General features: G+C 43.2%; 1 protein-coding gene across 1 annotated transcript in view; it reads right to left on the reverse strand.

Annotated features, from left to right (window-relative positions):
- The window catches only part of RYR1 (ryanodine receptor 1), a 1,073,089-nt gene that overhangs the window by 835,494 nt on the left and 211,766 nt on the right, over window positions 1-25,829 (reverse strand). The window contains exons 13-15 of the mRNA XM_078661091.1: window positions 24,783-24,969; window positions 13,758-13,893; window positions 10,294-10,389 (exon numbers count right to left, since the gene is read on the reverse strand). Coding sequence (XP_078517217.1) covers window positions 10,294-10,389; window positions 13,758-13,893; window positions 24,783-24,969 — 419 coding nt within the window. The remainder of the gene's footprint in view (window positions 1-10,293; window positions 10,390-13,757; window positions 13,894-24,782; window positions 24,970-25,829) is intronic.

The raw sequence follows: 25,829 nt of genomic DNA on the forward strand, positions 1-25,829 counted from the left end.
CACAAGTTTAGAACAGAGTGAATCCATTGTCATGGGACATCCTGTAACTGTGTATGTTCCACATGGAGTGGTGATTTTACTAACTAGAACGAAAACTCAGTATCTCACCCCTAGTCGGCTGACTAAATACGAGAGGATTCTCGTGGGTGCTGCAAATATAACAATTGTCCGGTGCAACATTCTGAACCCCGCCACTCTGCTTCCCAACTCAATGGATATGGAAGATGGGGAGGAAGATGAGCATAACTGCATTGATTTAACAGAATTTAGCACAAAGCCACGCCCAGACATTAAAGAAACACCTTTGCCTATACATGACAAGGAATTGTTTGTGGATGGTTCATGCCTAAGACATGAACAAGGAGGCCTGAATGCTGCCTATGCTGTAGTCTCCTTAACCAAAATTGAAGAAGCAGGTTATTTATTTGGAGTAAAGTCTGCACAAGTAGCCGAATTGATCGCTATGATAAAAGCTTGCAAATTGGGGAAAAACGAACGCCTAACAGTGTATACTGACAGTCAGTACTGTTATGGAGTTGTGCATGACTTTGGCCAATTATGGCTACAGAGGGAGTAACTGACTTCATCAGGTACCCCTATTCGAAATGGAAAAGTTGTTCAAGACCTTTTAGAGGCAATCCAATTACCAAAGGAATTGGCAGTGGTCAAGTGTGTTGCCCATAAGAAGGACTTTGACCCTGTATCTTTGGGAAATGATTTCGCTGATCGAGTGGCAAAATTATGCGCCACGGATCGACTGATCATAAATCCAAAACGGGGGGGGGGGGCGGAAACAGCTGCCAACTTCGAGTGTTTGAAGAAGTGCCTACATGGGATGAAGTGAGAGAATGGCAGCAGGCGACACCCTGGCAAGAGAGAGAGAAGTGGAAGGAAGAAGGGTGTAGACCAAGACGTGAGGATGGTGTCATCTTGGGCCCAAATGGTATGCCTGTGTTACCCAGACACTTGCTTGGCACAATGGCTAGACTGATACATGAGGGATCACACATTGGTAGGGACGCCATGATTCTGGTATTCCAACAGACTTGGTACAGCAAAAAGTTCAGGAAAGTAGCAGAGTCCCTCTGCCAGAGGTGCTTGTCATGTCAACAGTTCAATGCAGGCAAGAGAACAATGGTGGAACTAGGGAGAATTGGGAGGTCAGGGGGTCCCTTTGTGAGAATACAGGTTGATTTCATCACCATGCCACGTTGTGAAGGGAAACGTTATGTCCTTGTCATTGTCTGCCTATTTTCAAAGTGGGTGGAAGCTTACCCTACTCCCCAAAGTGACGCACTGACAGTAGCAAAGTGTTTACTGAAAGAACTGATACCTAGATTCGGGGTTCCAGTCACTATTGAATCAGATAGAGGCCGACATTTTCAGAATGACGTGATCGACCAACTCTGTAAGGCATTGGGGATCTCGCAAAAACTCCACTGTGCATATCATCCAGAGGCTTCTGGAGTGGTGGAACAAATAAACGGGACTATCAAAACAAGACTAGCGAAATTGTGTGATGCATCTGGCATGACCTGGGTAAAGGCCCTGCCTCTGGTTCTGATGGGACTCCGAAGTATTCCAGACCGGAAAACAGGGCTGAGCCCCCATGAAATCCTGATGGGAAGAGTGATGAGACAAGCGTGGGTACCAGGAAGCAAACTGTTGAGTATTACTGATGATTTGGTGCTTGAATACTGCAAGAGATTAGGTGACCAAGTGCGTTATATCTCTCGCCAGATCGGAGAAGACGCCGTCGCCAATCCAACGACTCCTCTCCACAAACTGGTTCCAAGGGACTGGGTCAAAATCAAGAAGCATACTCGGTCGAGCTGCCTGGCACCAAGGTGGGGACAGAAGCGCCAAGTAATCCTGGTAACAACCACAGCAGTGAAGTGTGCAGGTGTACCCCATTGGATCCACGCCAGCCACACCCAGAAGGTACTACCAGACAAGGAGCCTGGAGAAGAAGGCCGTCCAGCAGAGGGGCCTGCAGAAGCAAGACCAGAAGTAACTGACGACGTACAGCCCAGTACCAGTCAAGCTGAGGGGTCTGCAGACGTTGGTCCAGGGGTAGTTGATGACGAGCTACCAAGAGTCAAGCCTGCTGAGGGGTTCCCAGACGTTGGTCCAGAAGTAGCTGATGACGAGCTGCCGAGCATATGGCCAGAGGAGTGGATACCCTTGATTGACCTCACAGAAGACCCAATCAGAACAAGAGAGCGAATTTGGGAAGGTAGAGAGTGGAATAGAGAGGAAAAGCAAGGCACAGGTGAAGAACCTCAGACTATTGAGATTCACATCAAAACTGAGGAAGGAGAAGGTCAGACAGGGACTGAGCAAATAATTGATACACCTCCACTGACTCCTGATGTCGAAAAGGGACAGACTAGACATAGTGTAATAGTTCGAGCAGAAGAAAATAAAGGGATCGAAGTGCTCGAACAGGATCAGATAGGGTTAGAAGAACGTGTTCAGGACACAGAAACAGAGACATTTGAAAAGCAAACACAAAACTCTCCTGAACAAAGCCAGTTTAGTAACCAGGCAGAAGAAATAGATACGAGCCCTGGAACTAGTCAGATAGGAAGGGAAGAAAAGGAAGCAGAATTGCCACAAGCAAATGAAAATAAAAGGGCAATAAAAGAAAACGAAATCCCAGTGCCAACTAAAAGACTTAAGAAAAGAAAGCACCTTGAGCCTGGATTCATAAAGAAATTGAGGCTGAGGATAAAAACGGTAGAAGAAAAACGTGCCGAAGAAAGGAGGAGTTCTCGCATAGCAGAGCAACCAGAAGACACTTCCAAAAGAAGGAGCGATCGAATAAAAAGACAAAACAAAAAGTACAAGTCTCCTGAATGGACGCTCGTTTTGGAAGAATTTGAAGATCTTGATATAACTGACGAAAGCGACGGAGAACCAGTCGCTGAGTACTCTGCCGAAGAAGAAGACGAGCCACCGTGAAATTGCTCAAAATAAACTACTGGTGCAAAGAAACAAAGAGGGGTCGAGAAACTTCTTCTGAGCCAAAATGTCTGATTCAAACGTGAGTGGTAGACCTAGTCGCAGTTGTTGCAAAACATGCTGCAAGGTATGTGTATGTAGTATAATTATAGTGATATTAGTTTGGATAGGACTAACAGTTTTCATTCCTTTTGCGGTGAGCAAAAATACTAATATTGACCCTACTGAGATTGTAAATACTGACATTGAAGAACTGACAACACAGAGTGTAGCAAGACATGAGAGAGCACTCAAACAAACAAAACGAGACCTAGAAGCATCAGATGAGGGAGGACTACATTATCATGGAGTTAAGAATAAGACACATTTAAATGTTTTCGCAAACTTGTTAATACACTATGTAGAGACTATGGAAATTGAAGATTGCTATGTCTGCATGAAGCTACCTACCTCTGTAGCTGAAGGTGTGACATACCATCACTTGCCCCTGACATACGGAATATCCTGTAGCATTTTAGCAAGCTTATTTTACAAAAGAGGACCGTTACAGTACTATTACTCTAACAATGACGTGATCTTTTCTGAACTTCCTATACGTGGGAACCTGAATCCTGTACATACCAAAAGTGACGTTATTCGCTATATGGGCGAATACTTTCTGACTATAGGTAATATAGACATAGGTGACGCACACCGAGATAACTTGACCTGTTCTTTGCGTGAACAGGAAAAGATGTTCCTGAACATGGCAGAGAAGAGGAGAATAAAAATACAAAGAAAGGCAGATGAAGAAAGACAGAAAACGCCAAAATGGGCTGGGGACATGGAAGGCACCTCAAAGGGTGGGGCGGGACCTGCTCTGTTGCTGGATTTTGAAAGGAAGGGAAAGCTATGTCTTCACCGCGAGAAGACTAGCTATTATAATAACATTTTCATTGGTTCCAGTGAATGTGAACATAATTACAAGGTAATTGGAGGATGGGGTTTCAAAAATGGGTCGGAGCCTGTGTTTCCTGGAATTTATTATATATGTGGAGACAAGGCTTATTTCAAATTGCCGGATCACTGGTATGGAAGCTGCTATTTTGGCATTGTCTTCCCGAAAATATACCATGTGAATGAAGTTGCTGGAAGCAGTGAAAATACTAATGGCTTAGTGCGTAGTAAAAGAGAAAGCGTAGGTGAAATAATGGGTAGTATTTTCAGTGCACTGATACCTGGAGTGAGAGTGGTTCTGAACACTCACAGAATTTGCAAATTATCCACAATAGTAGATGTGTTGTCTACTGACACAGCTCATGGATTTCTGCTGGTCAATACCGAAATGGTTGCGATCAGATCAATGGTTTTGCAGAACAGACTTGCGCTTGACACCTTATTAGCAAAAGAGGGCGGAGTCTGCCGGATGTTGAAGGCGCAACATTGTTGCACTTATATTCCGGACAAAAGTGTGCAGCTCAAAAGATATGTGAAAAACATTACTAATTTGGAAAAGGAACTCAAACCACTCGAGGTTGACAGTGCCTGGAAGAGACTGGTAGATGGTCTCTCAAATGTAGGTCGTTGGCTTGCTAGCTTAGGTAAAAGCTTATTGTTTAAGGTACTGATGCCAATTGGAATTATAGGTCTTATCCTATTTTTCATATTTGTCTGTTGCAAATGCCGTAAGCACACCAGAAAGCATCAAGTGAATGCCAGAGGAGTGAAACGGAGTGTGGATGAGCTTGAATTAGAGGAAATGAATAATCAGATATACAAAAAGGTGAAAAATTCTCACCCTACCAAAAATGAAAAAGAGAAGCTGAATCGCTTGCTGGAAGAGATAGAGTTGTATAAAGTGTGAGAAGTTGGCATCTGGTTCCATTATTTTTGTGATGATAGTAAATATCATCAAAGAGGGGATTGATAGAGCAAGCTTCGCATCGCGACTTGCTCGAGTCATGAACCTCGCCCGTGTGTAATCAATTAATAAACTTGTACGTCTTACTAATCTTTTATTTTTTATATTCGAACGAAGTAGATGAAGCTTGCACATGTATTTCTAATACAACTAATCCATGTCCTTAAAACATGGCCGCCGCTTGGAAAATTGCTTCTGCGCATGCGTCAGTCACACTCACGTGACCTGACGTAGTTATAAGTTTGGTGGGAAAAGGTGCGCATGCGTAATACACAGCTTTCGTGAATAACGTGGTGAATGCTCTTGTGTTCGTGTATATGTTGCTAATGTTTAAACTGCATAGTATATTTTTATAATGATAAGTTTAAAGTACAAAACCAATGATGTGTTTTCCATACCGTCACTTCTATGTTTTAATTTGTTTTCGCTTACTTTTCATGTATCCTCGACTCGGAGGGGTGCTGGGGCTGGGGAGTCCATCTTGGAGGGTATTTCTGCGCAGAATCACTAGAGGCTGCCACGACATTGAACTCAGGCCAAAGAAGGTTGATGCCAGAGCCACCCTGGGAAAGTGCACCTTCACCCAGCAAAGGCATCATGATTATGTTCTATTGTATCGAAATGTATTCTTTCCATTGTATTCTCTGCGACTTCTCGTGTGAACCCCAATCTTGCTAGGCGGTACCCAGAGATGCAAAATAGGCCTCCAAATAGTCTGTTCTGATTGGTGTGTTACCCAAATCCTACCTTAGGACCAATCAAAATTGAGGGATTCTGACACTTTGCAACATTGGGGGGTGGTACACCGTCCCAAAACAGTATATCTACCCTGGGTTCACCTAGGGAAATTGTCCGACTTGTCTGGTTTAGCTGACCTGTCACTGACCCAACGCACTCAATAGGTGACTGAAGATACAGAGAGCTGCGGAGCACTTTGTCCGAAATTTGACCATAGACTAAGGTTTTACTAAACCTTAAAGTGCTGGCGGAGCACTTTGCTGGGAGTTCGCTGACCCAATCGGGGTCTTGATCGATAGCTGCAGAGAGGGTGGAGCGCAGGCGTTGCTTCCGAACTGCGGGTGCTGGTCCTGTCCTGAGGGTCCTGTCCGAGAGGTCCTGTCCTGATTCCTAATCTGAGGGTTTCCTGTCCTGTCCTGGGTGTCCATTCTGCACCTGCTGTCCATTGAGGGGTATCCTTCCTTGAGGGTTTCCTGTCCTTAACTGACCCGTGGCCAGGGTTTGGTTTCCACACCAGTCTAGGTAAATATTCCTCTGAAAACTCTGAATCTTGCACATTTCTAAATTTCCTGTCTTTTGCTTCAATAAAGACATACCTTTGCATATGTTATTTTTCCATGCTTTCCGCAACCATTTAATCATAAAGTCATTTGCATATTGGTTTTATAACGTGTTCCTATGTTACCCTACTTGTTAGAAATTATATTCTGCATTGCAGTTTGTCACTTTCTCATATGGTCTAGAACCTCCTTACTTAAATTGCCTAAAGAACTTTTACCTTAAAGCATAGCGTGTTTCTCTCCTATAGTTATATAGGATCTTTGAATTTACCATAGTATAAACTCTTCCAATAGGGAATCTCTAGTACGTGCATAAGATTGTTTCCTTAATGAATGTCCATTCTTAAACTCTCTTCTAAAATCTGCATAGCATATTCCCGTTGCATCTCATATCAGAATTTCAATGGTTACCCTGACTTTATTTCTCTATAGTTATGTACTTTTCATTATTTTGATTATTGATTTGTCTTATTCTTGTAAATCTAATGATTTCTGAGAACGAACTTTAGATAAAGACTTTAAAACTTCCAGTTGTCCGTGGTCATTTACAAAGAGAATTTGAATGTGATTTGTTGGGTTTGTATTTGGCTGCCTTTCCTTTTACAGCTAGCTCCCTGATCCATTGTGGTCATAGGTACCCGCATCGGTGGATGGTAAGTCGGGTATTCTGAAGAATAACGAAAGGAATTCACAAATTATTGATAGTAGACCGTGAGGTCATCCGATCAATGTATATGGTGATTTGAAATATATGGGCCAGAAGACCGGAAGTGGCGAAATTATTGGTCGGGTGACCCGCGCGCTCTATCACTATCACAAAAGAGAGCGTAATATTATCTACTTTAGCCTTAGTAAACCAATTGGAGACCCACTGGACTCTCAACACAGTGTACTGTATAGAGAGGCACCTTACTACAACAATAAATTCTCCTTTTTTTTTCTCCGGAGTTTTATATAGTGCAAACTTTACCCCGAAGGTACCGGGTATCAGAGAGCTTTACATAGCACCAGTTGCGTTACATGAGGGTACATTCATTTATTTAGGCACCTGCTTTCAATATGCTCTTTGTCTGCTCTCAGCAGTCTTCTGTGAGTTTGTCTAAGTATGAAGGAATGTCCTTCTAAAGTTGTCTGTCATAACGGGTAAGATGGCCCTAGCATTTGCTATCATTATTGCCAGTGCTGATAACACTCTTTTCTCTTCTCCCAAGTTTCCAATCTCATGTCTGTTGGGACAGCACATGAAGTGTCTGAATTTCTAGATTGTCTCTGAGCTGCAGCTGAAATGACAAGAGTCTTTTTTTACTTGAGTTATCAGTCATGCTGGAGCTGACTTAGGTTCACTGTATTCCTCTTCTAGTGTTAGTATGAGAGAGGACTCTGTAGCTGAGTTGTTCATGCAAGACACCCTTTCTTCCACCAAGTATTCAATGGAATCATGGAACATACCTTTACTTTTGAGAATGGATTTGAAACAATATTTTCTCCACAGAAGCAATATGCATTTTGTGCCACTCTGTCAACAACACATGGGAGTTGTAGACATCATCTGGTGATGAATCTCTGGGAGCTGGCTTTGGGCTACAATATTAAGACAGAACATAACCATTCCATTCTGGGTCCTCTTGATTGTCTTCATGGGAATCACTGTCTCATTGATCTAAGTCATCACCATCATCATCACTGTCATTATCATCAACATCTGAGAGGTTCAACAGGCTGATATGCCATCTCTTCTGAAAGAGGTTTAATTGACAGCAGTAAGAGCGGATAGATTGCTGAAACCTCTGTTCTTTAAATTAGCTGCAGGGTCAAATCTCAAGTAGGATGAAGAGGATCTGATCAAGAAGGAAGTAGTGTGTAGTTAAAATTCTCCACTAGTTTCTCCATCGTATTTAAGAAGACCATGTGCACTTAAACTATCTATGCTGGTGAACCTGCCAGCACCTCAAACTACAAGGGAGATCTGCACTATCAAGGCTTGTAATATCTGCACACTACCTCCTCATTTGATTCTAAAGTTCCACAGTGGATAGAGATCATGAGGTCTCTCTGCTTGTGAATCTGTTTCAGATAGATGTTTCATCCGAATTTATGTGTTGACTGCTTTTGTTTTTGTTGGCACAAATTATCACTGTCACTTATCCAAGATGTACAGATGAAGAAGAAGATCATGAATCATCCAAACATTATGCAGGTAGTTCTGGGGTAAATCCTATGGAGATACAAGTTGATAAGAATGATTGTGTGGATTAAACAAGTGTCTGAGGTGGTGTTGAGATCACTGTTGTTGACAGTGATTCTGCTGATGATGTTCTCAACTGGGTTACTATTGAAGAGGTTGTAGTCAATACAGTAACCACTGTTGAAATAGCAGGTGGGACATGCTTTGTCATCGACAATGGTGGTTTCATCTACAATGGTGTCTTTGTCAATGGTAGCGGCTTTGTTGACAACGGTGTCTTCGTTGATGGCAGTCTTCACCAATGACAGTGTATTTGTGGACAACAAAGCCTTGTTTTTTTACATGAGTGTCGACAGTGGTCCTGACATTGCCAACAGGAGAGTACTCATTGATGGGGTACTAGTCAAATGTATATATTTCAGTGGTTTTGCCACTGATGACACATAGTAACTACTTGTCACTGGTGTTATCATGGAAGTGATTTTTAAGGAATATATTGTACCCTTATTTGCTGACAGAGAAATCATAGATGAAAGAGATTGCCTTTTGAAAGGAAGTAGGTGATGGCACATCAGCAGAGTGAAACTTAACCCTAGACTTTACCATACTAGCATTACCATGACCAGAAGTCTGCTTCTTCAAACAAAGTACAGAGGGTCTATTGGAGTTGCATATGTTGCAGTGGAAGTGCCTGTGACAAATTCATTGGTGCTGACAATCTCCAACTTAATCTTTCTTGCCCTGGCAGCGCTACTTTCTAATGATTTCGCTGGAGATTCAGCATTTAGCTGTTGTATCAGTCTACCCTTGTTCAGTACTACAGATGGATCAGTTGATGGGCATGTTCCCAGACTTGTGAAGACAAAATATTCATTTTGGTTGTAGATCTTCTGCAAAGATCTTCCTGGTGTCACACACTTCACATGGCTTGAAAAGAGATCTTCAATATGAAGCTTCAGTCTTAATTAACAAATTATCCCTCAGCCTCTCAGTACATAATGAACAATACTACTTACCTTCTGTATGTGCGGTGAACAAAAAGGTCCATTAAAGAAAAGAATTCAATCTAAAGAAAAACTGAAATCAAAGGATTCCTTGTTGCCTTATACACATGTGATAGAAATCTTACAGTTGGTGCCTCTGAGGAGATTTTAACACTCTGTGCCCCTCCACCTGCTTTTAGGCTATGTCTGTGTCCAATATCATTTAAGTGTCAAATGCTGCATTCAACTACTGCTTTGTTTAGAGGGTTATCAGCCTGACGCTGAGGAATAATTTAAGCATGTGAATCTATGAAAAGTTCAATGCTGGCGAAGGTAAAATAAAGTGTAAGTAGACCAGGAGCAGATTGCAAAAACATCCGAGATGCAGTAAAAATAAGATAAGTGGCAAACTGGGTGAAGAGGAGAGAAGCGTTAGGGATCTGGAAGCCACATAGAAACAGATGAGAGGCATACCTGGGTAAGATGACATACAGAGTTGTGGAAGAAAAAAACACAAGTTTAGAAAAATGTGTGGGAATTGAGTGGCATACATTGAGTGGCATCAAGTATGATCTGGGATTTGCCAGATTAATGAGTGGCATTAAGTATAATCTGGGATTTTATCAAACAATATACACGGTTCTAGGCCTCACATAGTAGGCCAATAACCTTCTGAATATTTCTTATTTAACTTGCTATATATAAGCCACACACTAATCTCATGAGTGAATATTTGGGAACTACAAATACTGACTTGTTTTCAGCAATTTACATACTACCCCTATATAATTTCACTTTTTAAGAAATATACCTACATAATGTGCTTTACAGGATACCAGATGGCACTTTCTTTTTTATAGGAAATGTTGAGTCTACAGCAAACATATCTTGGAATAGAATAGTTAACTCACTTATTCAGTGATTATATGGACTTTTTCAAACACATTAAAGGTATACTCATACCTGAAGATGCCTCCAGCCTGTCAAGTTTGCTCACGACCCAGTCAAGGTTGTTGGAGAAGAGGGCACAATTGGCTCGGTTTCCACGGATTAGGGAAGCTGTAGAAAGACAGCAATTTAAAGCAAATTCAAATAAGTTAGACACACAACATACCAAACCTTTTTTCCCTCTAAAACTTCTGTTCTCCTACTTCCATTGCCTTCAAATACATGTTCTCCTCTCCTTTTTCTCCTCCCAATCTTGTCTTCTGCTTTCTTTATTCTTTTACCATCTGCTTCAACACATTGCCAGCCTATCCCTATCTTTAAAAATATTTACTCTTTAGCCTGAACTGTCCTCACCACATCCTCCTTACTTATTTTCTCCATCCATCTGTCCATCTTTTTTCAACTCTTAACTCGCTTTCGTTTATAACCTATTCCCTAACTCCTCCTACCAATTTCAATGACCTGCCTTTCTGTCCCGTTCCCAGCCTACACTCCTTCTCATCTTCATGTTAAGATATGCTGAGTCGAAGTCATAATTATATTCCATTCTATTTTATTTAAATTACAGTCACGCTTCACTCCTTTGAGATCAGTCCAGTGAGAAAAGATGGCTATGGCTTACATTCCGTCACTTCCTGAGACAGAAATAAGAGTATTCTTGCTCTGCATATTGTTCCAGAGGCCTGATCTTTATTCTCCTCAGAGTGTGGAATGCACAAGGCATATGAACCTCAGGCTTTATGATTTCAAGGGTCTTTCTACCACAGAGCATAGAATATCAAGCATTTATGGAGTCAAGACCATTAAATATCAAACATTTTGAATAACAGTGGTGGACACATGTAGGAAGGAGACTTTAAGGAGGATAAACCTCCAGTGTTCCTTGCTTTGAAGTTAGAGCCTATTTAACATGACTAAACTAGCTTGTTTATTCCACATATGACAAAATGCCCCATTTTGATCTTGATAACTTTTTTCAAGAGGTATCTTTCATAGTTTCCTAAGGGTGGGGAGGTACACCCAGAATCTCTCAGCAGACCTTGTGTAAGTGAATATTGATGGGTGAGTTTACGCTCCCTGATCTGCGCAAATATTTTTTAGATGCACAATTGCTGATCATTAATGAATGGGCCTTTCAGGCTCTGGAGGAGCCCTATCTTAGGAGGTACCGTGAGATTCCTCCATTATATGTATGGGGGGGTTGCGGTTCCCCTGCCAAATCTGATTTCTGTGGTCATAAGAGCATGGTAAGTAGAATAGATTGCCCTAAGAGGAACGGAAAGCGAGGTTCACCAGGACTGCCCCACCAGGGGTGGGCTTGGGGTGCTCTATGAAAGAAGTGGCTGGGCTCCTAAGATTTAAAGAATGGCATTTATTAGGCATCTCTAAGTTGGGAGATTTAAAGTGTACAAAGGCAATGATATCCTTTCATAGTAAAATCAAAAATGTGCCACAGATGAAGGGTGAGGCAGGAAGTGACCATTAAGGCAGAATGTAGACTTTACAATTTAAAATTCTACATAGAGTATATTATTTCTGGTTATAGCTGAAGACTTTTGGCTGTGTCCACTCCTCGATCTGCTTAACTAGCAAAGCCCAATGATTCAATCTTTATGTGGGAACATTTTGAGGAAAAATGCATGAAGTGGTAGGCAACCCACAAGAACTTCTCCCCAGGCTGACTGTGTTAAGTGCTTGGGGGATATAAAAATTCAAAGTCACTGTCAACTATTTGTAGATATAGTACGTGCAGTGATCCAACGATTGGTGCATAGAAGCTGAAAAAGTGGCATATATAAATTGGGGCTGTCCCAACAGATATGAAAACATTTGGATAAAACAACATCACTATTCAGAGTTGAATGAAATGGATAACAAATACTAGTAAAACACGACAAAGGCAAAGGATTGAAAAGTGCTCAATCCATCATCTTATGAAATTAGTTTTGTATGTGAATGGCTAGAAATGGAATGTAATCGTCTGACATCAGCGACTGCAAACAATAATAAGAAATCATTGTACATGCTCTATGTATTGAGGGAGGGTTACAAAAAGCTCACAAATTTTCAATACAAAGATTTTAATAAAAACATAAAGTGATATGCGGCCATCTATGTATAACAGAAGTGTGTAACACATTTTGTGATATAGAGGACATATGGACTACAGGGATAAAGACTGTAGAATGCTAAATGATGAAAACAATTGGAACGGGAACACAGAAAAAAAGATGCCATTTGGATTAAACCAATAATCATTTACCTCGTACAGTAGCCAAACTAGTAGGAAATATTCAATCATTCAATATTTATAAAGTATACCAGAAATAATCAAAGGAGAAAAATAAGGAAAAAGTGGGGGACAGGGGCTTCTAAAGGAAATAGGGCCAGATTACGAGTGGTTCACTTAATTCTGGACCATGCGTAAACCGCTTTTTACGCATGGTTCGGAATTATGAGTTTTGTTTTATATAGCGCATCCGATAATTATCAGATGCATTAACTACCTCAAGCTTGTTAAATTTCGACAGGTCAAGCCTGCCAAAATTTAACAGAGGAAAAGCATATCGAATTTACCATAGCATGTTGATTTTGGTTGGTGCTATATTATCTCACTCCATAAATAACACACCCCGTGGTATTGTTATTTATCAGGTGTGCTAAACCGCTCCCACACAGGACCACTGTATTTTAATATAACATTCTTTGCGCCAAAAGGACCAGACAAGACAACAAGAAATATGAGAGACCTGAATCATGTTCTCCAAAGACCAGTCCAAAGGGGGGAGCACCTTGAGTAATTGAGTAACAACTATTTCTGTGTTGAACAAATGGAACAGGAGCATAAACTTATATCAAGGCCACATGGATCACAGGGTGTTTATTGCTAGGAACACCTACATCAAAAGTGATATGATCCCATGGCATAATAGTTTCTTTGGAATAACCAGAATGTACCTTCCACAGACTCTAGACTATCAGGATTATGAAGACTACAGGTTGCAAAATAGTAAGGATAAACTCGTATATATATGTCAAGTCTATATGGTCCATAAACTGTGAATGATTAGGTATACATAGGGAATGTTGGTGTGCATTATAGACAATATTTAAATAGCGCAGTTTGTGGGTATCAAGAACACATATAACAAAAACACAAGTCAGCACTAGGCAACGAAGACTGAGCAAAAAGACAGAAACAAGAGACTACATAGTCTCTTGTTTCTGTCTTTTTGCTCAGTCTTCGTTGCCTAGTGCTGACCACTACTAGCCTTTGTGTTTTTGTTACATGTGTACTGGGGGTGTAGACTGGTTTTTGTGGTCGTTAAATATAATTTCCCCTTGGACCCTTCCAAACTTGTTGTGTTACATATCAAGAACACATAGACAAGAGGCTAGAAGTTATTTGGTACATAAGGAAACAAACGTTGTAACATTAACTGTGCTCACAGCACAGGTCTCAGAGTGTAAAGACATACCCAAGAGTTCATACAACAAGTTGACAATCTCTTTCCATGACTCGGCTGCTTCCTCTCCAGCAAATTCAGCAAAGTGAGCGGCGGTGCTATATACATTCAGCCGGTCAATGCAGTCCAGCACCAGAGTAATCACACCCTGGAAAAGGAAAAGAGATAAGGTCAGACATTTGAGTGGAACATATTCCTCTCATTTATAGATCAATGCATCTTCTCATCCAAATACAAGTCACCGAGTCATGTACACTGGTCAAACACATTAATCTAACTAACTGCTCAAAGAATGAGTCATCTACCCACCCATTCTTACATTCACCTACCCATCCTAACCAGTTAATAGCCATGTTAACCTTCCCCATACTACATAGCCATGCACAAGTCCCAGTTTGTGTCAGTCACACCCTGTGCCTGAATTTTGCCTTGTACATAAAAACATGGATATCTGAGTTAGAGCTGGAGAGCCCAGCAGCGAATGACAGGGAGGTGAATCAAAACCCTGCTCCACCTTTCACTGCAGGTTTCCTTGGCCTGTTTTTGGATCTGCCCAGCGAGCCTTGTGGGAAAGTGCTCCACTCAGAAGAGTGGTCTCAGGGAGCATACTAATCCTAAATCACATTCTAGGGGGAACACAGTTACCTATACACCCTGGACTGTAATATGACACTAGCAAAGGATTCCTTTCTTTTGCACTGAGTAACACCCACATGCACATGAGAGCATGTGAACTTCACCCTGTGCTGATGAAATGTGTGTCCACAGATTGGGTAATACAAACTCACCCAAGAAGCACAAAAGGTGGGAGCGAACAACCAGCAGGCACCTGGGCACCTCTGCAATCCAGGCTCTAAAATGCAATGCCCCTCCCCCTTTGAAGGTTTCATACATGAGAAGGGTTCCATACACCTCCCAAATGCTTGCATTCAGAGCCACTTGTTCTTTACGTCTATTCTCATATTATGCATCCAGTGTCCCTTTGGTCCCTCGTGTTTAGGACCCCTCCCTCCCCCTCTTTTTAGTGCTGAGTGATATTTCCCTCGCTTGCATTCAGTGCCTCCCATGTGTATTCATTATGTAGTGCTCCCCTTTCTAGGACTTCTAGATTGCCTTTTCATAGATGTACTGCATACCTTCAGTCATGTAGTGCTACACCCTGCCTCTGTGTTTGTCACAGTGCACTGTTGAGTATGGCATTACAGGAGGCAAAGTGCAACGCACAACAGCACATTTCGTTCTGTCACGGTGTGCATGGTTCCCCAGTTATTTGAAGAGGGTTTTCTAATTACCATGAATGGTTGATAATTCTAAAACTGCACCCTCCCTCAAGTGGCCATTCTGCCTCTGTTCACAGAAAAAGTATGATTTCCAAACACGGAGCACAGCTACAATACTTGTTTCCCTTGTCGACTTTGTAAGGGGACAGTGACTGCCCTGGGGATTTGGTTTGGAACTCCACCATAGGCAAGGGTAGTTACAAAGAGTCAATGGATCCTGACTTGGCTCTTCCAAAACCAAAGCTGAGAATCATAATGCAGAATTGCATAGTTGTTAATTTTCAAACATCTAACTAAATATATATCTGTTTCATCTATCCTTTCTTTCATGTATCATTTCGTTTTATGGATCAGTAAATTTTCCAAGGGTGTGGAATAGGTATTCCAGGGCACCGATGTCCTGGAAAGTTTGGGTACACTCACACAGATCCATGAGTTTAAAAGTAAAGTTCTCCGTGACCCATTACAACCTCTGAAAGAGTAGTAGATGTCCTGTCAATGGCAGGAGCAGGAATGGATTGGAAACCAAGGGATAGATATACGAATCATTTTGCAGTTGAATACAGCCCGATTCACAGAATTGGACCATTTTCTACTGCAAAAATGCATTTTGGCCCCGCTGGAGGACCGACAGCTCACTGACCACATGCAAAAGCGCGCCACATCCTTCACATACAGAAAGCTGATCAACAATCTACCGGATCCGACAGTCTCACTGCCGGGCAAATGGGTGACGGACGTGGGGGACATAGATGATACGGAGTGGCAGGAAGCCCTGGCGTCGCCCAAGGAGGTGGGAATGCCCGCAAGGCTTCGGTTAGTACAGCTTAAGATCCTGCATCGAGTATATTATACCAGGGCCACATTGCATAAAATACAGAGGGCACAACATCCATATTGCCTTAGAGGGTGCGGGGAAGAGGGTTCTTTTATACATACAATATGGGAATGTTCAGCAATAGCGGACTACTGGCGACAGGTACTGCGAACAATATCACAGGCGATGGAGGTGTCACTTTTACCAGAACCGCGCAGATGCTTACTCAACATGTGGGAGCCCAATGATCTCACACGCCACTGACAAACATGAGTCACACTGGGACTCATGGTAGCAAAATGTAATATTGCGCCGAAATGGGGTGCAGTACAATTACCCTCGCTGGCGACCTGGTGTAGAGACATGGATCTCACTATGATAACAAAGAGGACAGTATATGCCAATCGGAGAAGCCCCCGAAAATGGACTAAAATCTGGGCGGCCTGGAATGCTTATCGGGGAGACATCTGTGACCCAATACCGGAGTCCAATGTGGATAGCTCGGATGAGGAATAAAGGTGGGGTTGGGGGCCGGGTAGGGACTGAACTGCCAAAGGGACTACTAGGGAATGTACAGATTACAATTGATTTCATAACGGCAATGTATTTGGAAATATGTAACCTAACTATGCTACGTGATTTTCTGCATTATGTCATTACTGCCTATATGTTGAATGAATATAATAAAAACAATAAAAAAAAATGCATTTTGTTATGTATTAATCCTAAATTACGATTCTGCAACATGTTACCGAATCGTAATTTGGAATTGTGAATACATACCGATTCGGTATTTGGAAGGGGCGTGTTTAGAGCATCCCTTTGAAAAAAGATAATAACAAAAAAAGAACACTTACCTTTTAAACGGCCGCTGTCTCTCAGTCGCGTTGCTGTTCTTCTTGGCAGGGTCCGAACCAGGAATCAGGCTCCCCATAGCCAATCACAATGCTGCATTGCAGCGTTGTGATTAGCTCCCTATAGCCAATCACAATGCTGCAAGGCAGCGTTGTGATTGGTCTGAGTGCCATGGTTCAGCGCTCAGACGAGGACAGGGAGCCTGTGCATATTCCTCACTAGGCTGTGCATTACAGCCTAGTGGGGAAGATGCAAACTGCGCATAACTGTTTCGCTGGCCCAAAACGGCAGACTAAGCAGTCATGCACACTTGGAGTGTGCAAACCACTCCTTCCCCCGGTGACCCCAGCAACCGCCCCGCAGTAACCCATCCCCATAGCAAAGAAAAATAAATTGATAATAACAAGGTTATTATCATTTTATTTAAAAAAAAATTCTGCTCTGCCGAGCAATGGGGTGACGCTCCTCCTCCTTAGAGGACGATCCACCCCTGATCTTCGTACATCTAGCCCCAAAAGCACCCCAGCAAACATTTTAATTAAAGCCTCTATTTTGGGGGGGTGATCTCAATTTGACCAGGTGCCCTGAGATTGATAGGTCGGATGGTCCGGAAAGGCGCCCCTCGGCCTCTGCTAGAGTATTAGAGTCGTCTCTGCTGAGACTAGATCTATGTGACGTATGGAGGCAGAGATATCCTACACAGGGGGGCTATACCCATTATTCTGCCCAGTATGATACCCACACCAGGATCGACTACTGGCTGGCCTCCACCCGTTTGGCTCAGCAAGTACGGGTGTGTGTGGTATTGCCCCGCACATACTCTGACCACTCGCCGCTTTTATTGACCATTGATTTGCCTAAGCAACGGGTCCCCCCGTTTATGTGGCGCTTCCCCCCTACTCATTACTGAATGACGCATTTAAGGAGGAAATAGCCAGAGCAATAGAGTTGTTCTTTGACAAGAACGTCGGCTCGGTCGATTCATATCAGACAGTATGGGAAGCCTTTAAGGTATACATTAGAGGGATTGCCATCTCTAAACATGCAGGGGTGCTAAAATCGATACGTGGCCGGTTAAAGAGACTTGAGTCAAAGATAGCGGAGTTAGAGGCTCGCAGGCTGACAGACTGGAATGAACTGCTAGCGCAGGAACTGACCCAGACGTTACATGAATTCTATGACGAGGAGGATGCAGAGATTAAACATCTTGGTAAATATGCCATGGCTAGACTCTTTGGAGAAGGGGAAAGGCTTGGATCCGTGCTGGCGCAGTTGGCTCGCCAGCGTCGGAGCAGAACGGTAGTCCCAGATATGAGAGAGGTGCCGGCGCATCCCTCCCTGTCCGAGGCTCAGGTAGCTGAGAGATTCCGGGAGTATTACGCAGCTCTATATGCCTCCAGAGGCCCTGCCCCGGAGGAACGTATCCTGGATTATCTGACTCACATGGAGCTGCAGTGGCTAACAGATGTGCATCGGAAATTTCTGGCTAGACCGATTGAACAAGAGGAAGATGTTCTGGCTTTGTCGGGTATGAGGGCCAATAGCGCAGTTACTCGCGCTCTTTGAAGATATCTGTTCGTAGGGAGAAATGCCACCGACCATGCGGGAGGCTACTTTGGTGGCTATCCTTAAACCTGGGATACCAGCAGGGGATTGTGCCTCATACAGGCCGTTATCGTTAAATGTAGACGCTAAGGTACTAGCGAAACTTATTGCCAATCGTCTTAGTCCTTTGGTTTCTACGCTCGTGGCTCCGGAGCAGGCAGGTTTTGTGCCCAGCCGTAACCTGACCTACAATCTCAGGACGGTGTTCGCGGCCATGCAGCACACGCACCCTGAAATCCCAGCGCTAGCTGTATTACTTGACATGGAAAAGGCCTTTGACTCTGTCGAATGGCCTTTTCTGCGACTCGTCCTGGACCGGATGGGTGTTAGGGCACTCTTTCTCCAACTACTAGCAACATTATACTCTGCCCCCAAAGCTCGTATCCGCATTGGATCGTTGGTCACTGACCAGATATCCATATGCAGGGGCACGAGACAGGGCTGCCCACTGTCACCGTTGCTGTATGCCCTGGTGGCGGAACCGTTAGCCTGTGCCCTGCGAGAATACCATGGACACAGAGGTGTGCGTTTCCCGAACTATCATCTCATTGTATCTACCTATGCAGACAATACTCTTCTGTATGTTAGGGACCCAAGGGTGCATCTTTCTACAGTTTTAAGTGAGGTGGTATTATTCAGCTCCCTATCAGGTATTAATGTCAATTGGAATAAGTCAATAATGTTCCCTCTTACACCAGCTACAACACGTGTGGATCCGGAGTATCCATTGCAGTGGACAGAAGAGGCGGTGCGTTACTTGGGGATCCAACTACATACGGACTCCGAAGTAGTGCTGAGAGAGAACTATGGTGTTGCAATCTCCAAATTAGAAACAGACATCAAAAAAATGTCCCTGCCATTGTACTTGCTAGGGAGAGTCTCCCCGATGAAAATGATTATTTTACCACGGTTCCTCTTTTTATTTATTAATATTCCCATGGTGCTGTCTAAATCCTTCTTTAAGCAATTGACCTCGCTGTTGATTCGGCTAGCATGGGCAGGCAAACAGCCCAGGGTGGCCTAGAAAGTACTGACTCGCCCGTACGCAACAGGTGGTCTGGGTGCTCCCGACATGGAGCTCTATTATAGGGATGCACAGTGTGCACACGCATACCGATGGATACACGGTCGAGCCGAGATCCCGCATGTCCGTATTTAAACCATAGTTGCCGACCCGACCCCCCTGCCTGCCCTCCTGTTCTCCCCCCGTGATCGTAGCACAGGAATAATGGATTCTTTGAATTCTGTCACTCACGCGTGGCATCATATGCTGGACATACAGGCCAGCAGCTTACTGTACGCGCCGTCGGTACCTATTCATTGGTGTTCCTGGCTATCCCCATGTAAAGACAGGGGTTGATAGCGGCACTGAAATCGCTGGGAATACATACCATGGGGGACCTCTTTGAGGGTGGCACTGCCAGATCCTGGGATCAGGTGGCGACAACAGAGGAGCCTTTCTCGTTGATGCTGCGATTTCAGTTTCATAGGGTGCGACATGCCCTTAGGAGCCTCCTTGGGGAGGATTTGGCGGAACTGCCAGAGGTTGAGGCACTAAGCTACATAATACAGGCTAAGTCCCCCGCTAAGCTAGTGTCTAGGCTATACCGCATGGCAATTGCTGAAAGTCAAGCTGACTACACTAAGCCTCGTCTGGAATGGCGGAGAGATCTGAACGTGGAAATGACGGACGAAAAGTGGTTGTATTGCTGTTCGAGCAGCAAACGCGTATCAATGAATGGGCGCCAAAGACTGATCCACTTTAAATTTCTTAATAGGGTTTATTACACCCCTGAAAGACTCCACCGATATGGACTACGTGAGAATCCACACTGCGAACGGTGCGGAGTGCTTGACGCAGACTTTATACACGTAGCGTGGAGCTGCCCGGGGATAGCTCACTTTTGGAACCAGGTGTACACTGAGGTGAACCGGGTCACGGACCTAGGGCTGGCCTCGAATCCGCTCCTAGCTATACTGGGATATTCTAAGCCGATCCATAAGAATCACAGACGACTGGTGGATATGTCCTTCCTTTTAGCCAAAAGACGTGTTGCTCTATCCTGGATGAGAGGTCCCACGCCCACACTAGCGCAATGGGATAGGGATAGGGATATGCTTTACTGCAGCACGCAGACAGAATTGTATAGTGAAATGATGCCCCCCTGCAATAGACCAAAAAACTTTTGGGCCCTATACCTGAGTTCGAGACACACAAGGGAAGTATCGGATGAGGTAGACGCTGTCACACTCGTAGGGACGAATACTCAGGGAATGACACACAATGAGTCTGAGGATGGGGATTAAGGCCCCTTTCACATACCTCTTGGGGCAGACTGTACGCTATGGACACAGAAATGGACTTTAGAGTTGGGCCACTGCTATGATGGAGAAATGGGCAACAACAGGGCATTTCCGGACCATACAAAACCATGACTGATTGTATAATTGTTGTGTATTGATGTGCCTATATATATTGGTGAGGTTGCCGTTCAGATGCCATATCGTATTGTCTGACTGATTTATAATATGGTTGTATGTACCTATGCCTAGTCTTATGGACCACTTGATTGTTCTTGAGATTTGTCCAATTTATGAAATGCCAATAAACAAATTAATCAAAAATTTAAAAAAATGAAAGCCTCTATATTATGTGAAGCAAGCGATAAGTTAGACATATTTTCTACCGTCTTCTTTGTAGTATTCTCCACAATAACATATTACAAAACAACATTTTTTCAATATATTGTATTATTGTATTTAACTATTTGTGCGCTCTCTCTCTCACTCTCTCTCTGCCCCCCCCCCCCCACACCTGTCTGTTGAGACCTATGGCTTTCTCCCTCATATCTCTCTTTCAAACTATCACTTTATTACTGGGTCTTTTAGTCCAACCTCTCTCTCTCTCTTTTTTTCTCTCTCAATTTAACTTAATGTGTCTCTCTAACACTTTCCCTCTTCTTTTCTTACTCTATGTATAAATCTTTGTCTTTCTGCCATGCTGATTTCCTTTCCTAAGCTCGCCCAGCTCCCTTGTTTCTTTTGTCCTATCCCGTCTCACTGTTCTCTACTTCTATTCTCCTGCTAGATGTGAAGTACTAGATGTGAAGTACAGTACATCTTAAGAACTGGTAAGCATCTCTGGGCTCTGCACGGTAAGAAGCAGGGTGGCTGTACAAAAAGGCACCTAGCTGTGGGCCTTGCCTGAGGGCAGTCAGGGAGACGTAAAGTTTTATCTGAGTACCAGCAATAATACACATGCATCAGTCTGCATAAATTACTGCTTCAAATATAACATGGACATAATTGCAGAGATTTGCTCTTCTCTCAATATCTGCCCAGTTTACAACCTCCACCTCAACCACCCACCCATAAACTCCTATCACTGTATGTGACAGAGATAGTGCTTAGTTTGTGCCGGTGTATTCCAGTGATGGGCACTTATTTGTAAACACCCGCACATATTTATGAGAAACAACCACATGGTGGTGCTGTGTATGTGTATTTGAAAGAAAAGTTTATTAATGGAGCACTATACTATTTAATGTAGCTCACAAATGTCTAATCTTGAACTTATTTGAGTGTTCACATTCACAATCATTCCTCATGAGACATAAATGTATTATTTCCAACTTAATGTGTCTAATTCCAAATGCATTTATTAATTAATCCCAATGCATTTCGGCATGAGCCTTCATCAGGGTAATCGATGCAGGATTAGTCCCGGTTCCTCAGGCTTCCGCCATTATAGTTACTATAATCCTGCATCGATTACCCCTGATGAAGGATCATGCCGAAATGTCTATACCTGTGCACGATCACCCTTCAAGGCTGGGCACTCGCTGTGGAAGAAAGAAGCCAATCTTTCACAGTCCCTTCTGAAGCGGTTGTCATGCCGAGGGGACGAAATGCAATAGTGTCTTTGTTTTTAAAAACTCTGAGGGAGATCTTTGGTGCACCACTACATAATATAATTCCTAAGCTGCCCCAGGATGCACCAGTCACGTGATTCACTGTATGACCAAACCTTCCCTTGGCTGCTTGATGAGAGCCTGCATCGCGATAAGACATTGAACAGCATGGGCAAAAGGAATCATTCTACTGAGTGGTTGGAACTGACTGGCCAGCAGGAGTCCCAGCTGCTTTCAGTATCGCAAAGTACAACACTTCCAGTCCTGAAAGCAACCTCCATGCCCTGGCCAATGTTGTTTCTATGTGTTATCACTCTCTGAGCGCCATTAGAGGAATATTGCTTCTAAATACATTTCTTCCAAATTAAATGCTCATGTGATAAGGTCAGTCACTGTGATTTTGAGAACAACAGGCCCTAATTTGAAACGGATATGGGATTGGGAGATGATTCCTCCTGAACGATTTAGAACATCAAGATGAAAGATGCACCTTAAAGCATATTTTTCGTACCACAGCTTTAAAAAATGTAGGTTCTGATGGCAGTTTACGACTCGAGAAAAGTTCATGGAACTATCTAGTGGCGAGAGACTAACCCTGGGCGAAGTACTACGCTACGCTCGCGTAGTTTGCTCGCGATGAGAAACTACCAGTCTGCGTTGAGAAAGCTGCAGCTCGAGTAGAAAACTACTCAAGCTGCAGAAAACGACCGCTTGCACTGTGCAAGATGCGGGTTGCACTGCTTGCACAGTGAGGACAAGCATCCAGCACTGTGCAATCAGTGCAAACAGCATTTTGCACAGTGCACTACACAGTTCGTGAGGCTACGTGTAGCTCGCGTAGTGCGAAGTGCACTTTGCGTAGCTACGCATAGTGCTACCACGCGATTACGCCCAGGGTTACTAGAGACCCAACTATCTGACGCATTTTTATTCCACGGTAGCAAAAAAGATATTCATTCATCCATCAAAACCTTGTTTACTCAGTCTAACACGTTTCAGTGAAGTGTATGTGCTTTCTTATAATTTTATGCTCAAAAGTGGAAAAATTAATATATTATTTTCACTCTGCATAAAACAATATATAGTATTTGGCGCTTGTCTCCGAATGGCAGTCGCTGTACATCAAAGGTCAATCAATAAAAGAAATCCCAACTATGCACTCGTGTGTTTACTCTTCTGCTTGTATTTACAACTGTATTGATTTCACAGGGTACGATTCACAAAGCAATTTCCAAGTGTAAGTCTTCAAATTACACACACTAAAGGTGTGATTTAGGAGTTCATATTTGCTTTTGAAGGGAGTTACTCAGGCGTAATAATACCCTAGTATGGTGTAATATTATGCATGAATAAATCTTCTATCGGGTCAGGGAGTGAGTTACAGAGATAGGAATGCCTTGGGAAGTTTGGTAACACAAGCAATCTTATGAGTTTGGGGGTCTTTACAAACTTCTCCACGACCCATTTGCACCCTGTAAAGAGTCAGGAATTTACTCCTGTCAAGGGCAAGAGCAAATCTGCTTCCAAGTTGGCAACAGGAAGAGTAATACCCCCAAAATTCCTTGATAATAGATGTTTTCGTATTAACATAAACATACAACTTTAAGTGCACTGACGCAAAGCTCTTTGCACACGTGAAATTGTACACAATGTAGGCAAGTAAAACGGGGAATTCGCAAACCTTCACACGACTACCTCTGGAATCCTAGAGGGTCGCATGTTTCCTTGAGTACTGCTGGATACGTGTTGTGAATTTCAAAAAGTTAAATTCTGCATGCACGTGAAGAAGTAAACCCACTGGTGAACATTTACAATTTTCTTAAACTGATGTCCATAAAGATTTCCAGGAGTACTCCAAGAACCTGGCAAGAGTTGCATGTTTTTTGTAGTAACGCTAGAATTGTCAACAATCAGTATGTATAGTCATTTCTGCAATCGAATTTTCATAGTGTACTAGTGCAATTGCACTTTTATTTATTTTTTCCTTCAAGGTAAACATTTTTCTGCTTCTTTCCAACCCTAACAATTTTCAGAGAGTTCCCTTATCAGTCTGCGAGGCATGCAGTATTCGAGTATTGACTTGAAGCTCCACCCACTCTCCGTCCATATTTTTCATTCGCTTGTCATTGTCCTTTTAAATTCTGGCTTCTGATTCGTTAATATGCTTGTTAGTCCCTCCTTAGTACCGCCTTGTCTTCATTTGTAACCTCCCATGAGGACTGGCCCTTTTACTTAAGTTGTTACACAGTATGTCTTATTTGGTCTGTAACACTGTTTTCTTTAATGCATTTCTCCTACAGGAGGCATGACATACTTTCCTGCAACTTTCAACGTGCCATGCACACTTTCACTTTCCAGGCAGCCCAGGACAATGGCGGCAGAGGTCTTGCATTTACAAAAGTTTGAGCTATTGGCATTGTAAATGACAATGCCTTTTATTTACGTGTTAATTGTCAAAACAGATGAATAAAAGGCATTGTCATTCACAATGCCAACAGCTTAAACTCTCGCAAATGCGAGACCTATTGCATTGCAAATGCTTGTTTTTTTCAGCTATTCCTTCACTCACCTCCTCCTGGAAAAGGTTCTGACGATTCTTCAGGGAGCGAAGCTTGGTCTGTTTCTCTTCATGCTGAAGTTCCTCATCCGGGTGCTGGAAGTAGGAGATGAGATCTTGAAGGCTGAGAATCACTGTGTCAATTGGCAAAGATACCGGTGTCTGAGGCTTATTCTTCCCCTGTAGGCTATCGAGTCCCCTGGAACAAAAAAAGAAAGAAAAGCTTGTCATATAATTCTCAGTGCCTAAGTCTTTCCTACAATTAATTCCTAGTGACATATTCTGCATTAGAAAATCCTACACATTCCAGTGAGTCAATCGCTTCTTAAGTCAATGTTGAGTTAATTTATTTCTAGGCACTAGAGTAAATGTAGAGTTTGTGAAAGTTAAATATTTAAACATGTCATTCGTGTGTATCACTTCGGGCTCCTCTCCTCAGTCCCCACCTTCATAGTGCACTCTGTTGCTTTGTAGCTAGGTTTGCACTACACAGCTTCCTGTACACATTCACAGACCGCTACAATTATTTTCCAGTTGTGCTGATTTGACTTGGCAGTCTCAACATTCTACAACTGAGCCTGAAGTCTTCCAGAGATGCAGAGTGCTTGTACAGTTCACAGGGCAAGGCATAGCAGTGGTTCTGTACTGATTCCCTTTTTTAACATCATGCAACAGTTCACAGATTAAGTGTTGCACATTTTTCTGCTCACCAGGCACCGTACTGCAGCCGACTAGAAAGCAGCAAGCCGGTCCAAACACACCAAGACCGCCCAACGGACAGCCAAAAGCGAGAGGGGAGCAAAAGCCCAGGCCTCGGAACCGAAGAAACAGAGGGCATCCCCACCACAGAAACCCAACAAAAAAGCCACAGCAGGAAAGAGATGCAGTCCGACCAAAACACAGCAACACCGCACGGAGGACCACCAACAGCGAGAGAGCCGAATCCACCCGAGGAGTGAATCAGCGGAACCAGACGCAATCAAAACAGACTGACGGGAGCCGCAATAACATGTCGAGGCGCAGAAGGGAACCCAGCGCGCCAAAGGAGACAAACAGGCG

The sequence above is a fragment of the Lissotriton helveticus genome, chromosome 9, assembly GCF_964261635.1.
Source record: "Lissotriton helveticus chromosome 9, aLisHel1.1, whole genome shotgun sequence".
NCBI lineage: Eukaryota > Metazoa > Chordata > Amphibia > Caudata > Salamandridae > Lissotriton > Lissotriton helveticus.